Below are 16,254 nucleotides of genomic sequence, written 5' to 3'. Positions count from 1 at the left end.
GGTGCCCCTCATACGTGCTGCCCCTCATACGTGCTGCCCCTCATACATGCTGCCCCTCATACATGCTGCCCCTCATACATGGTGCCGTGGCTGCTGTTGTGGAGCTGAATCCTGCTAATCCATGTTCCGGGATCCGTTCCATGGGCAGATTGGATTCTCTGCACATATCAATGGACGGGAACTTCCAGGCTTCTTATTGCAGGGAAATGGTGATAGTGAACCTGAGAAAGGGGGAGCCCTGAGAATATCTGGGGGGTGCAGATGATTGTAGCCCTTGAAAGCGGCACAGCTCCCACATTCAGAATATCAGCACAGCGAAGGTTAATGCACAAATACTATGGGAAACAACTTGTACTACCGCATAATGTTCTGTTACTGCCGCAGTGTGTGAACGGCGTCACTGGCCATTGCAGAGAGAATGCAGTAAAAGTGCTAGGTCTGAACACAGCTGTATGGAGGATATGAGAAGCTGACAGGAGCGTGGGACATGCACATCTTTTTTATGTCATTTTAAAAGGTGTGACCTAAATTATTCGAGAAGCACATGAGATATATACGGTGATACAAGATTTCCCCTGCACAAAGCCTGCGCCATGTCGAGGCAGCCCTACATTTTGGTGGGTGCGCCATATTCACCTGCCTGTTCTGTATCTGCACAGCTGCAGGATCTGACGTCGCCCGATGTGGAGGGTCTCTCTCTATAACACGGTCACGACCTTTCTGGGCACCCCAGCAATGGGCGGCTATTTTTTTTCTTTTACTGTAGGCCAAACCACTGACTCCGACTCATAAAAGTGTGACAGACCTTGTCCGTAAAGATCCTCTAATGCAGGGGTGGGCTATTAATGTTCCCATGGGGCCGCATGAGAAATTGAAACTATTCTAGGGCCATGCACACTGCGGCAAATTTAGCTCCACTCACTTCTACATTGACTCCGCCCATTCTCAATCATTTTTTCCATGTGCCCGCACAAAGTATAATCATGCTACAGTCACCCGTACATTATATGTCCCCACATTATAACATTTCCCTCCAAATGTCCCACAGTATTAACTTCCTCTCCTGGTGTCACAGTTTAAACTGGGAGAAACTAGAGGGGACATCAAACTGGGGTAGTTGGAGGGGGACATTAAACTGGGGTAAAATAGAGGTAGACATGTCCCCCTCCAACTACCCCCCTCGGTTTAATGTGCTCCTCCAACTGCCCCAGTTTAATGTCCCCCTCCATCTGCCCTCAGTGTAACTTCCCCCAGTTCCCCCCTCTTGCTCACACATCCGGTCTCTTCTCTCCTTATTGTCCTTCAGTCCAGTACACTATCCCGTGTGTCTCCGCCCACTAACGAGTCTTAGCCTATCTTAGTGAGCTAAAGGACCTGTGATGACGTCATCACAGGTCCTTTAGCAGACTTCCCATTCAGTATCTGCTTTTATCCCACAAGCTATGCCGGCCAGACAGAACCAGTCAGAGGGCCGGATGTGGCCCGCGGGCCGTACATTGCCCAGGTCTGCTCTAATGTATTATAAAGTTATGATAGGAAATATGTAACAGAGTATACAATGATAATTCTATAATATAATTAATAATACAGTGATGGCACAAGACATTGTTGCTTCAGATAGTAGAGCCTTGTTGGGCAGACTTTCATACTGGCAATGGGGCGGTATTACTAAGGTTAGTTGATGCTGTGTCTGTCATTTTGCCCCCTGCAGGCCTGGTTGTGAAGTGCAGGTGACAGCTGTTTCATGGCCTGTAGATTATCAGCCAGTTATGTTGTGTATATAGCGCGTTCTCCTGTATCCGGAGATGGATTTTCAGGCTGCTGCTCATCTTACAGTGAGAGGCTGCTGTGTACACGGAGTCCTGGCAGGACCAATATATATGTGTAGATGACGTATACAGGAATATTGTGATCTCTCTGCTCCTGGGGCAACATTCAGAGTGTGGTATAAAGTAGGTTATGGAGGAAAATCCCATCCCATGGTACTATGTATAGTGGCAAAGAATAACACACAGAGCTGCATGGGTCATCACTGGGTACTGTATATACTGGCAGTGGAGAACAGACTGGTATATATGGGTCATCACCGGGTACTGTATATACTGGCAGGGGAGAGCAGACTGGTATATATGGGTCATCACCGGGTACTGTATATACTGGCAGGGGAGAGCAGACTGGTATATATGGGTCATCACTGGGTACTATATATACTGGCAGTGGAGAACAGACTGGTATATATGGGTCATCACTGGGTAATAGACTGGTATATATGGGTCATCACTGGGTACTGTATATAATGACACTGGATAACAGACTGGTATATATGGGTCATCACTGGGTAACAGACTGGTATATTTGGGTCATCACTGGGTAATAGACGGGTATATATGGGTCATCACTGGGTACAGAATTATTGCAGTGCTGACCTGATATGGAGGTATTGGACATATTGTCACAAATCCTCATCTGTAAAAGGTAATTGGCCACAAGGGGTTTTAGCCTCAAAACAAACATTGCAAAGAAGGTAGATGGTAGTGGCAGAGCAGGGGTTAATGGGAGTATAATATTACATCTGTATTCAGTTCTGGTTAGTGACACCATCAAGGAAAAATCACATCTCAGGAAATAAGAGAGAAGTTGTTATATGAGCGGTTCCTCTACCGTGACTCATGATCCATCAACCCCCACACACACACGAGGACGAACAACGCACCATCATTTCCGGTGAGAATACAATTCTACTCTGTGACAAATACACACACTGTCTGGGGTATATACAGGAGATACCCAGGTTATACCGGCTGTAGATATATAATTATATACAGTATATACCCAGGTTATACCAGCTGTAGATATATAATTATATACAGTATATACCCAGGTTATACCGGCTGTACATATATAATTATATACAGTATATACCCAGGTTATACCAGCTGTGTGTGTATATATATATATATATATATATATATATATATATATATATATATATACAGTATATACCTAGGTTATACCAGCTGTACATATAGTATTATATACAGTATATACCGGCTGTACATATATAATTATATACAGTATATACCCAGGTTATACCAGCTGTACATATATACAGTATATACCCAGGTTATACCGGCTGTAGATATATAATTATATACAGTATATACCCAGGTTATACCGGCTGTACATATATAATTATATACAGTATATACCCAGGTTATACCAGCTGTGTATATATATATATATATATATATACAGTATATACCTAGGTTATACCAGCTGTACATATAGTATTATATACAGTATATACCGGCTGTACATATATAATTATATACAGTATATACCCAGGTTATACCGGATGTACATATATAATTATATACAGTATATACCCAGGTTATACCGGCTGTACATATATAATTATATACAGTATATACCCAGGTTATACCGGCTGTACATATATAATTATATACAGTATATACCCAGGTTATACCGGCTGTACATATATCATTATATACAGTATATACCCAGGTTATACCGGCTGTACATATAGTATTATATACAGTATATACCCAGGTTATACCAGCTGTACATATATACAGTATATACCCAGGTTATACCGGCTGTACATATATAATTATATACAGTATATACCCAGGTTATACCGGCTGTACATATATAATTATATACAGGAGATACCCAGGTTATACCGGCTGTACATATATAATTATATACAGGAGATACCCAGGTTATACCGGCTGTACATATATAATTATATACAGGAGATACCCAGGTTATACCGGCTGTACATATATAATTATATACAGTATATACCCAGGTTATACCGGCTGTACATATATAATTATATACAGGAGATACCCAGGTTATACCGGCTGTACATATATAATTATATACAGTATATACCCAGGTTATACCGGCTGTACATATATAATTATATACAGTATATACCCAGGTTATACCGGCTGTACATATATAATTATATACAGTATATACCCAGGTTATACTGGCTGTACATATATAATTATATACAGGAGATACCCAGGTTATACCGGCTGTACATATATAATTATATACAGTATATACCCAGGTTATACCGGCTGTACATATATAATTATATACAGTATATACCCAGGTTATACCAGCTGTACATATATAATTGTTTCTAGATGGATGACGTCAGCAGGGAGGTGTGATGCCAGGGTATTGGGCAGTGCTTGGCACAGATCTGTGTGTTCAGTTGGAATGAGGAGGAACAGGTGTAACCTTGTCATTGAGCTGCTGGGACAGAGACCTGAAATGTCAGACTGAACATGGTGTCTTCTGGTGCAGGAGGACGTGTTAACCCTCAGGCTGCTGAGTGATGGAGGATTAACACTTAGTGTGCTGACCTATCTTCTCCTCTGCCTACTGTGTTAACCCTTTTGTAAGCTGCTTTTTCGGGTCGCCCCTTGACTAGGACATACTGTCTTTGATGATGTCAATGACTTGTAAGAAAGAAAAGCTTATTTATAGCCAGTGGTCTGGATTCCAGAGTAAAAATAGAGAGATGAGAGGAAAGTGACAGCAAAGGGGGTGGCGGGGTACCAGGACACTGCAGATTTGGGAAGAAAGAGCAGTGGGCAGTGAGGGGGATACAGGGCAGAGCAGTGAGAGCAGATACAGGGGAGAACATTGAGGGGGATATAGGGCAAAGCAGGCAGGGGTGAATACAAGAGAGAGCAGTGGGCAGTGTGGGGTGCTGCAGGGCAGAGCAGTGGGCAGTGTGGGGTGCTGCAGAGCAGTGGGCAGTGTGGGGTGCTGCAGAGCAGTGGGCAGTGTGGGGTGCTGCAGAGCAGTGGGCAGTGTGGGGTGCTGCAGAGCAGTGGGCAGTGAGGGGTGCTGCAGAGCAGTGGGCAGTGTTCGGTGCTGCAGGGCAGAGCAGTGGGAAGTGTGGGGTGCTGCAGGGCAGAGCAGTGGGAAGTGTGGGGTGCTGCAGAGCTGTGGGCAGTGTGGGGTGCTGCAGAGCAGTGGGCAGTGTGGGGTGCTGCAGAGCAGTGGGCAGTGTGGGGTGCTGCAGAGCAGTGGGCAGTGTGGGGTGCTGCAGAGCAGTGGGCAGTGAGGGGTGCTGCAGAGCAGTGGGCAGTGAGGGGTGCTGCAGAGCAGTGGGCAGTGTGGGGTGCTGCAGGGCAGAGCAGTGGGCAGTGTGGGGTGCTGCAGGGCAGAGCAGTGGGCAGTGTGGGGTGCTGCAGGGCAGAGCAGTGGGCAGTGAGGGGTGCTGCAGGGCAGAGCAGTGGGCAGTGTGAGGTGCTGCAGGGCAGAGCAGTGGGCAGTGTGGGGTGCTGCAGGGCAGAGCAGTGGGCAGTGTGGGGTGCTGCAGGGCAGAGCAGTGGGCAGTGTGGGGTGCTGCAGGGCAGAGCAGTGGGCAGTGTGGGGTGCTGCAGGGCAGAGCAGTGGGCAGTGTGAGGTGCTGCAGGGCAGAGCAGTGGGCAGTGTGGGGTGCTGCAGGGCAGAGCAGTGGGCAGTGTGGGGTGCTGCAGAGCAGTGAGGTGATGTACATGGCTGAGCAGGTCCAGGTGTAGTAGAGTAGGAAGAAGCAGAGTCCAGCGGTGTCTGAGGGAGGAACTGCAGCAGGGAGGGCAGGGCTGGAGCAGGAGGAGGAGGACCGCGGCAGCAGCTGTGAGCAGTGACAGAGCCGCAGACACCGGCCATGCAGCCGACCAACCCCGGCCTCTTCCCCACTCTGGTGGTGGTGGGGCACATAGTCACCATGGTGGTGGTCTGGCACTGGCGGAAGAGGCGCCGGGCACTGCAGGACTCTGAGGGTAAGATGGGGAAGGAGAAGGGGAGGTGTGGCTGAGGGTGGAGGCATGATTAACCCTCTCACTGCTGACTTGGTTTGGTGGGCTGCATCTGTCAGCACTGGTTGATGTCAGGTGGTTGGCGACTGGCGGTGGATGCTGTGGCTGTTCACACCTGATGCTGCTGAGCTGCCGAGCCCCGTACGGAGCTGCAGAGTCCAGAGGTCTACGGACAGGATGGGGTTACACTGACAGGGGGGCGTGGCTTGGCAAACCTAAACAGAAGCATGTGTCCCTGTCTGTAACCCCCTCACTGCCGACTGTGTTTGTCACGTGTAACATTGTATTGTATCATTAGATGCAGTGATGTCACTTGTAACATTGTATTGTATCATTAGATGCAGTGATGTCACTTGTAACATTGTATTGTATCATTTGATGTAGTGATGTCACTTGTAACATTGTATTGTATCATTTGATGTAGTGATGTCACTTGTAACATTGTATTGTATCATTTGATGTAGTGATGTCACTTGTAACATTGTATTGTATCATTTGATGTAGTGATGTCACTTGTAACATTGTATTGTATCATTCGATGCAGTGATGTCACACGTAACATTGTATGATATCACTGGGTATGTTGATGTCACATGTAACAATGTATTGTATCTTTTGATGCAGTGATGTCACATTGTATTGTATCATTAGATGCAGTGATGTCACATGGAACATTGTATTGTATCATTAGATGCAGTGATGTCACATGTAACATTGTATTGTATCATTAGATGCAGTGATGTCACATGTAACAATGTATTGTATCTTTTGATGCAGTGATGTCACATGTAACATTGTAGATTTGGTAATTGTGTCACATGTATTGGGGTGAGGTCACATGTGACATATTGTCGTCTCCTCACTTTCTGCCATTTTCCAGTGCACACATCTTTGGTCATTGTGGGTAACAGCTGCCGTTTTCTCATATGGTTTACAATGCTTCCGTGGCGCCCCCTGGCTATTATTCACAGTCCTGCAGTGATTTGTGTGATTTTTGTCAGTCTTCTGTTTCTACCTAAAAAATTGTATATTTATTGCTTCAGGCAATGGGGGTGGGGGGTGGGGGGGATGGAGCGGAGCTAGAACAGGAAGACCTTATAGGAGTATAGAAGCACAGATAGCGCCTGGACTGGTGCCTTATGGTAAAGGTTGTTAATGTAGCTGTGTCGTATGTAACGTGTCCTCTGGCTGTCACAGGCGTCTTAGAAGTTTCATGTTGAAGTGACAGGTGCATATCATGGAGTTGCCCTGTCTGATTGTCACCATCTCTCCTTTGTCAAGGTCGTAGGTATCTGCTGTGAGGAGGGCGGAGACCGGCGGCCTTAATTATTTACATGATAAACAGAAGAGAGAAGGCCGAGGGCCCAGCCAAAGACTGTTCTTCAGAAAGTTCCCTTAGTGTGTGTAGATCTGCCACCCCTCCACAATGAGGAAATAATACCTGCGCTACCTTCTAGGACCGGCCTCGCCCCAATGTATCAGCAGCAGAGTGGCAGGATGCCAGATCTGCCTGGTTATATGTATATATGGGGACAGAAAGAACAGCAGAGAATGACCAGTGCCACCCTACTAGTGTGATTCTGAATGGGGTGTGTAGTCAGTGTATGAATGTAGTGCCACACACTACATTCATACACTGACCTACACACCCCGTCCAGCCTCACACTACATTCATACACTGACCTACACACCCCATCCAGAATCACACTACATTCATACACTGACCTACACACCCCATCCAGAATCACACTACATTCATACACTGACCTACACACCCCGTCCAGCCTCACACTACATTCATACACTGACCTACACACCCCATCCAGAATCACACTATATTCTTATACTGACCTACACTCCCCATCCAGAATCACACTATATTCATACACTGTCCTACACACCCCATCCAGAATCACACTACATTCATACACTGACCTACACACCCCATCCAGAATCACACTATGTTCATACACTGTCCTACACACCCCATCCAGAATCACACTATATTCATACACTGACCTACACTCCCGATCCAGAATCACGCTATATTCATACACTGACCTACACACCCCATCCAGACTCACACTACATTCATACACTGACCTACACACCCCATCCAGAATTACACTATATTCATACACTGTCCTACACACCCCATCCAGAATCACACTACATTCATACACTGACCTACACACCCCATCCAGAATCACACTATGTTCATACACTGTCCTACACACCCCATCCAGAATCACGCTATATTCTTATACTGACCTACACACTCCATCCAGAATCACACTACATTCATACACTGACCTACACACCCCATCCAGCCTCACACTACATTCATACACTGACCTACACACCCCATCCAGAATCACACTACATTCATACACTGACCTACACACCCCGTCCAGCCTCACACTACATTCATACACTGACCTACACACCCCGTCCAGCCTCACACTACATTCATACACTGACCTACACACCCCGTCCAGCCTCACACTACATTCATACACTGACCTACACACCCCATCCAGAATCACGCTATATTCTTATACTGACCTACACACTCCATCCAGAATCACACTACATTCATACACTGACCTACACTCCCCATCCAGCCTCACACTATATTCATACACTGACCTACACACCCCATCCAGAATCACACTACATTCATACACTGACCTACACTCCCCATCCAGCCTCACACTATATTCATACACTGACCTTCACTCCTCATCCAGAATCACGCTATATTCTTATACTGACCTACACACCCCATCCAGCCTCACACTACATTCATACACTGACCTACACACCGCATCCAGACTCACACTACATTCATACACTGACCTACACACCCCATCCAGAATCACACTATATTCATACACTGACCTACACACCCCATCCAGAATCACACTATATTCATACACTGACCTTCACTCCTCATCCAGAATCACGCTATATTCTTATACTGACCTACACACCCCATCCAGCCTCACACTACATTCATACACTGACCTACACACCCCATCCAGAATCACGCTATATTCTTATACTGACTTACTGTACAAGCCTCATCCAGTTCTCCTTCTGTTATGCAGAGTGTGACAGGTGTGTATAGTGCAGGATTGTTGCTGTCCCTGTAGGGTGTATCACTCACCTATGACAGGTAAATGTTGGGTACATTCCTGCGCACTGTACACATACCCGGAGGGCTAGCGCCAGTCTGCCGTGTGCACATGTCACTGGGCCTCATCTAACAGATTCTGAGCATTCCCTGCATAGCTGTGGGCAGCCCTATATCCTGACATTGGTATAATATATACCACTTATACGTGGGGCGTTGTGTCTCCTTATATCTATACCTGCACCTTGTGTCTCCTTATATCTATACCTGCACCTTGTGTCTCCTTATATCTATACCTGCACCTTGTGTCTCCTTATATCTATACCTGCACCTTGTGTCTCCTTATATCTATACCTGCACCTTGTGTCTCCTTATATCTATACCTGCACCTTGTGTCTCCTTATATCTATACCTGCACCTTGTGTCTCCTTATATCTATATCTGCACCCTGTGTCTCCTTATATCTATACCTGCACCTTGTGTCTCCTTATATCTATACCTGCACCTTGTGTCTCCTTATATCTATACCTGCACCTTGTGTCTCCTTATATCTATATCTGCACCTTGTGTCTCCTTATATCTATACCTGCACCTTGTGTCTCCTTATATCTATACCTGCACCTTGTGTCTCCTTATATCTATACCTCCACCTTGTGTCTCCTTATATCTATACCTGCACCTTGTGTCTCCTTATATCTATACCTGCACCTTGTGTCTCCTTATATCTATACCTCCACCTTGTGTGTCCTTATATCTATACCTCCACCTTGTGTCTCCTTATATCTATACCTGCACCTTGTGTCTCCTTATATCTATACCTCCACCTTGTGTCTCCTTATATCTATACCTCCACCTTGTGTCTCCTTATATCTATACCTGCACCTTGTGTCTCCTTATATCTATACCTGCACCTTGTGTCTCCTTATATCTATACCTGCACCTTGTGTCTCCTTATATCTATACCTCCACCTTGTGTCTCCTTATATCTATACCTCCACCTTGTGTCTCCTTATATCTATACCTCCACCTTGTGTCTCCTTATATCTATACCTCCACCTTGTGTCTCCTTATATCTATACCTCCACCTTGTGTCTCCTTATATCTATACCTCCACCTTGTGTCTCCTTATATCTATACCTCCACCTTGTGTGTCCTTATATCTATACCTCCACCTTGTGTGTCCTTATATCTATACCTGCACCTTGTGTGTCCTTATATCTATACCTGCACCTTGTGTGTCCTTATATCTATACCTCCACCTTGTGTGTCCTTATATCTATACCTGCACCTTGTGTCTCCTTATATCTATACCTCCACCTTGTGTCTCCTTATATCTATACCTCCACCTTGTGTGTCCTTATATCTATACCTCCACCTTGTGTGTCCTTATATCTATACCTCCACCTTGTGTCTCCTTATATCTATACCTCCACCTTGTGTGTCCTTATATCTATACCTACACCTTGTGTGTCCTTATATCTATACCTCCACCTTGTGTCTCCTTATATCTATACCTCCACCTTGTGTGTCCTTATATCTATACCTGCACCTTGTGTCTCCTTATATCTATACCTGCACCTTGTGTCTCCTTATATCTATACCTCCACCTTGTGTGTCCTTATATCTATACCTCCACCTTGTGTCTCCTTATATCTATACCTCCACCTTGTGTCTCCTTATATCTATACCTCCACCTTGTGTCTCCTTATATCTATACCTCCACCTTGTGTCTCCTTATATCTATACCTCCACCTTGTGTCTCCTTATATCTATACCTCCACCTTGTGTCTCCTTATATCTATACCTCCACCTTGTGTCTCCTTATATCTATACCTCCACCTTGTGTCTCCTTATATCTATACCTCCACCTTGTGTCTCCTTATATCTATACCTCCACCTTGTGTCTCCTTATATCTATACCTCCACCTTGTGTCTCCTTATATCTATACCTGCACCTTGTGTCTCCTTATATCTATACCTCCACCTTGTGTGTCCTTATATCTATACCTCCACCTTGTGTGTCCTTATATCTATACCTCCACCTTGTGTCTCCTTATATCTATACCTGCACCTTGTGTGTCCTTATATCTATACCTCCACCTTGTGTGTCCTTATATCTATACCTCCACCTTGTGTGTCCTTATATCTATACCTCCACCTTGTGTCTCCTTATATCTATACCTCCACCTTGTGTCTCCTTATATCTATACCTCCACCTTGTGTCTCCTTATATCTATACCTGCACCTTGTGTCTCCTTATATCTATACCTCCACCTTGTGTGTCCTTATATCTATACCTGCACCTTGTGTCTCCTTATATCTATACCTCCACCTTGTGTCTTGCTTTGTTCGCTGAGCTCTGGTTGCTTTTCCTGCATCTTCTTTAGACAATGACCCTTCCATGGATTTAGTCGGCTGTTCTGATTGTTTTGGTGTTTTAGGATTTTTGGTAAAAATCACCGTCTTTATTTACATTGTGGTTGGACCTGTTGCTTCAATAGGTCACTGAGGAATCTCCTATCACACAGTTTGGGTTAGATTGGGGGTCAGTGCCTGGTTTAGCAGACTTTGGGTTTACCCATTTTCCTGGCTATAAACTGCAGTCGATGTCCTGGCTCTGCCGGGATCAGTGAAGGGTTAATGTTGGCGCTGCTGCCATTTACAGGAAGAGGCCGTACCGCAGACGCCGGCGCCGGATTTGGCAGTTCTTGCATCCAGCTGCTACTGATAAGGGATTTTTATTGCTACAATGTATCAGCAGAAATAATTGCCCCGCCCCCTTCTAATTCCCAGAATTCCCAGTCACAACTATTAGGACGTTTATATAATGTTTTGTGGACTTTGCAAAGACAGTTCTGCGTTGTGTAGCTCAGTCCCTTGTGGCGTCCCTGGTGGTATATGATGATGTCACCATTATTGCTGACAGACACCCCCCAAAGTGCCCTGGAGTGGCAGAGAGGGAAGATTTCCATGGATCGATCATCTCCTAAGTAGTGATAATTATCCTGCAGGGATGAAGGAAGCGATCGCTGAGGAGCCGTCATATTCTGCAGTAGTGTCTGACAACCGCCAGTATAATCTCCACGTGTTACAATCATTGTGTGATGTGGAGAGTTGTGTAGTTACCCCTGGCAACACAAAACCCCCATGGGCGGGGGGAGGCCAGGAGCGGCGCCGGCTGGTGGGCGTCCTGCTGTGGGCTCCCTCTGTGGTTTCTTTGTCTCCATGGAAAAAGTTCTAAAACAACAAAGCAACAGACGTCGCCGCACATAGTGAAACTTTCTAGATTACCCCATGTAGTGTAATATAGGGGTTCCAGGAGGAAAGTTTTGGGGCACAGGGGCTGATTGCAGCATAACCAGTGTAATTGTATGAGGCTGAGGCTGCAAGATGTGTAGTTTTGGGGTGCAGGGGCTGCCAGGTGTGTAGTTTTGGGATGCAGGGGTTGCCAGGTGTGTAGTTTTGGGGTGCAGGGGCTGCCAGGTGTGTAGTTTTGGGATGCAGGGGTTGCCAGGTGTGTAGTTTTGGGGTGCAGGGGCTGCCAGGTGTGTAGTTTTGGGGTGCAGGGGCTGCCAGGTGTGTAGTTTTGGGGTGCAGGGGCTGCCAGGTGTGTAGTTTTGGGGTGCAGGGGCTGCCAGGTGTGTAGTTTTGGGGTGCAGGGGCTGCCAGGTGTGTAGTTTTGGGGTGCAGGGGCTGCCTCTGCTCTGCTGTTTTCTCTCCACGTTGCGTTGTGGGATCTGCTGTGTAGTCACATTGTGTGTGGGAGTCTGTGAGACGTTATAGCCCCGGAGGGTGTTCATGACTTTTGGGGACACACAGGACTTTGTTTCATACATCCCAGGGATTACCCATAAGGACGATTTTGCGTTGCAGATTCCTTTGTTTCACCCCCGCTCTCCCCTCATTCCTGGATGTGGGGGGTGTGTGTGCCAGGATTTGACTATGATTTTCATGGGCTCAGTGCCTGAAAGATATTAACCCTCTCCATGCAAGAAGAGACAGACGTCTGCTCACGCTTCATGGTCAACCCTCTGTACCCTAGAATAGTAGACAGTTACAGGAATGAAGTTTGGACAGAGCAAGAGAAGTTGTACTGTGCGGTGCCTATACATACAGGAGGAGTGGTACTGTGCGGTGCCTATACATACAGGAGGAGTGGTACTGTGCAGTGTGTATACATACAGGAGGAGTGGTACTGTGCGGTGTCTATACATACAGGAGGAGTGGTACTGTGCGGTGTATATACATACAGGAGGAGTGGTACTGTGCGGTGTCTATACATACAGGAGGAGTGGTACTGTGCAGTATCTATACATACAGGAGGAGTGGTACTGTGCGGTGTCTATACATACAGGAGGAGTGGTACTGTGCGGTGTCTATACATACAGGAGGAGTGGTACTGTGCGGTGTCTATACATACAGGAGGAGTGGTACTGTGCGGTGTCTATACATACAGGAGGAGTGGTACTGTGCGGTGTCTATACATACAGGAGGAGTGGTACTGTGCGGTGTCTATTCATACAGGAGGAGTGGTACTGTGCGGTGTCTATACATACAGGAGGAGTGGTACTGTGCGGTGTATATACATACAGGAGGAGTGGTACTGTGCGGTGTCTATACATACAGGAGGAGTGGTACTGTGCGGTGTCTATACATACAGGAGGAGTGGTACTGTGCGGTGTCTATACATACAGGAGGAGTGGTACTGTGCGGTGTCTATACATACAGGAGGAGTGGTACTGTGCGGTGTCTATACATACAGGAGGAGTGGTACTGTGCGGTGTCTATACATACAGGAGGAGTGGTACTGTGCGGTGTCTATACATACAGGAGGAGTGGTACTGTGCGGTGTCTATACATACAGGAGGAGTGGTACTGTGCGGTGTATATACATACAGGAGGAGTGGTACTGTGCGGTGTCTATACATACAGGAGTGGTACTGTGCGGTGTCTATACATACAGGAGTGGTACTGTGCAGTGTATATACATACAGGAGGAGTGGTACTGTGCAGTATCTATACATACAGGAGGAGTGGTACTGTGCGGTGTCTATACATACAGGAGGAGTGGTACTGTGCGGTGTCTATACATACAGGAGGAGTGGTACTGTGCGGTGTATATACATACAGGAGGAGTGGTACTGTGCGGTGTCTATACATACAGGAGTGGTACTGTGCGGTGTCTATACATACAGGAGGAGTGGTACTGTGCGGTGTCTATACATACAGGAGGAGTGGTACTGTGTGGTGTATATACATACAGGAGGAGTGGTACTGTGCGGTGTCTATACATACAGGAGTGGTACTGTGCGGTGTCTATACATACAGGAGTGGTACTGTGCGGTGTCTATACATACAGGAGGAGTGGTACTGTGCAGTGTATATACATACAGGAGGAGTGGTACTGTGCGGTGTCTATACATACAGGAGTGGTACTGTGCGGTGTCTATACATACAGGAGTGGTACTGTGCGGTGTCTATACATACAGGAGGAGTGGTACTGTGCAGTGTATATACATACAGGAGGAGTGGTACTGTGCGGTGTCTATACATACAGGAGTGGTACTGTGCGGTGTCTATACATACAGGAGGAGTGGTACTGTGCGGTGTCTATACATACAGGAGTGGTACTGTGCGGTGTCTATACATACAGGAGGAGTGGTACTGTGCGGTGTCTATACATACAGGAGTGGTACTGTGCGGTGTCTATACATACAGGAGGAGTGGTACTGTGCGGTGTCTATACATACAGGAGGAGTGGTACTGTGCGGTGTCTATACATACAGGAGGAGTGGTACTGTGCAGTCTGTATACATACAGGAGGAGTGGTACTGTGCGGTGTCTATACATACAGGAGGAGTGGTACTGTGCGGTGTCTATACATACAGGAGGAGTGGTACTGTGCGGTGTCTATACATACAGGAGGAGTGGTACTGTGCGGTGTCTATACATACAGGAGTGGTACTGTGCGGTGTCTATACATACAGGAGGAGTGGTACTGTGCGGTGTCTATACATACAGGAGTGGTACTGTGCGGTGTCTATACATACAGGAGGAGTGGTACTGTGCGGTGTCTATACATACAGGAGGAGTGGTACTGTGCGGTGTCTATACATACAGGAGGAGTGGTACTGTGCAGTCTGTATACATACAGGAGGAGTGGTACTGTGCGGTGTCTATACATACAGGAGGAGTGGTACTGTGCGGTGTCTATACATACAGGAGGAGTGGTACTGTGCGGTGTCTATACATACAGGAGGAGTGGTACTGTGCGGTGTCTATACATACAGGAGTGGTACTGTGCGGTGTCTATACATACAGGAGGAGTGGTACTGTGCGGTGTCTATACATACAGGAGTGGTACTGTGCAGTGTAGGTGACATGTCCATATCGGATAATACTTGCTGTGTTTGCAGTCAGAGCAGAATGTAGAAGCCCCCATTACCCCATTGATCCATGTTCGGCTAGAAATGACAGAATACTGCCACACTTTGGTAAATGAAACTCTCCCAGTACTGAGGAATACCCCCCCCCCCTCCAAAAAATCCCCCATGTACTCCACGTACATTATGGTGGCGAGAATTACTCATTGACGGGCAGACACGTTCTTCTGGTCTTACTCATCTCCAACCACACACAGGAAGCGGACCCCACCCTGCGGATTGGCTGCGGCTCTGCCTGCGCTGGCAGTGGGGCTGGGGGCCGCTCTGGCACAACACGTGGAAAATGAAAACCGAAACTGAGCTTGGCCTTCACCTTTATATTAACAGCCACAAATCTGTGCAGCAAGGTCCCAAATTGTGTTGTGATTGATATCGTATGAAGTTGTGTCTGGCACATACAATGCTGGAACACGGCTGGAGACACATGGGTCATACATGTAATTGGCCACACCCTGGGGGGGGGGGATGGCCGTGTATTGGATTAGATGTCGGGCACCCCCTCCGTCCACGGTCTGGTGGATTCCACGTTGCAATCACCATTCCTACTAATACCAGGGTGACTCATCCTGAATGTTCCTCTTGGTAGTTTCCTTTCTCTCCCGTTCTCATTATTTTTGGAATTTTCCATCCTTGTGAAAGAACTGCTTTTAATTTTCTAAAACAGCTGGAAAAAGTAAGAACCGTGAACCGCGGGGGGAGAAGCCGCCGATGAAAACTGAGCCGTGGCTGGAAATAGAGGGGGGCTGTGTGTTGCTGTACAGGGGGGCATTGCTTAGAATTGGGGCAGACTGGTTTCTAGAGAAGAACATTGTGTAAATCCATT

General features: G+C 46.7%; 1 protein-coding gene across 15 annotated transcripts in view; it reads left to right on the top strand.

Annotated features, from left to right (window-relative positions):
* PLEC (plectin) overlaps window positions 1-16,254 on the top strand; it is a 180,924-nt gene that overhangs the window by 74,063 nt on the left and 90,607 nt on the right. For 4 of the 15 annotated variants that reach the window (XM_075269974.1, XM_075269968.1, XM_075269970.1 and 1 more), the window contains exon 1: window positions 5,517-5,816. The exons of the other annotated variants lie outside the window; for them this stretch is intronic. In XM_075269974.1, the coding sequence (XP_075126075.1) occupies window positions 5,702-5,816 (115 nt within the window). In that variant the 5' untranslated portion in view covers window positions 5,517-5,701. Of the gene's footprint in view, window positions 1-5,516; window positions 5,817-16,254 lie in introns of those variants that run through there. 15 annotated transcript variants of the gene reach the window in all.

This window comes from Leptodactylus fuscus, chromosome 4, assembly GCF_031893055.1.
Source record: "Leptodactylus fuscus isolate aLepFus1 chromosome 4, aLepFus1.hap2, whole genome shotgun sequence".
NCBI lineage: Eukaryota > Metazoa > Chordata > Amphibia > Anura > Leptodactylidae > Leptodactylus > Leptodactylus fuscus.
The sequence above is the reverse complement of the archived record's forward strand: the minus strand, read 5'-3'. Positions and strand labels throughout refer to the sequence as shown.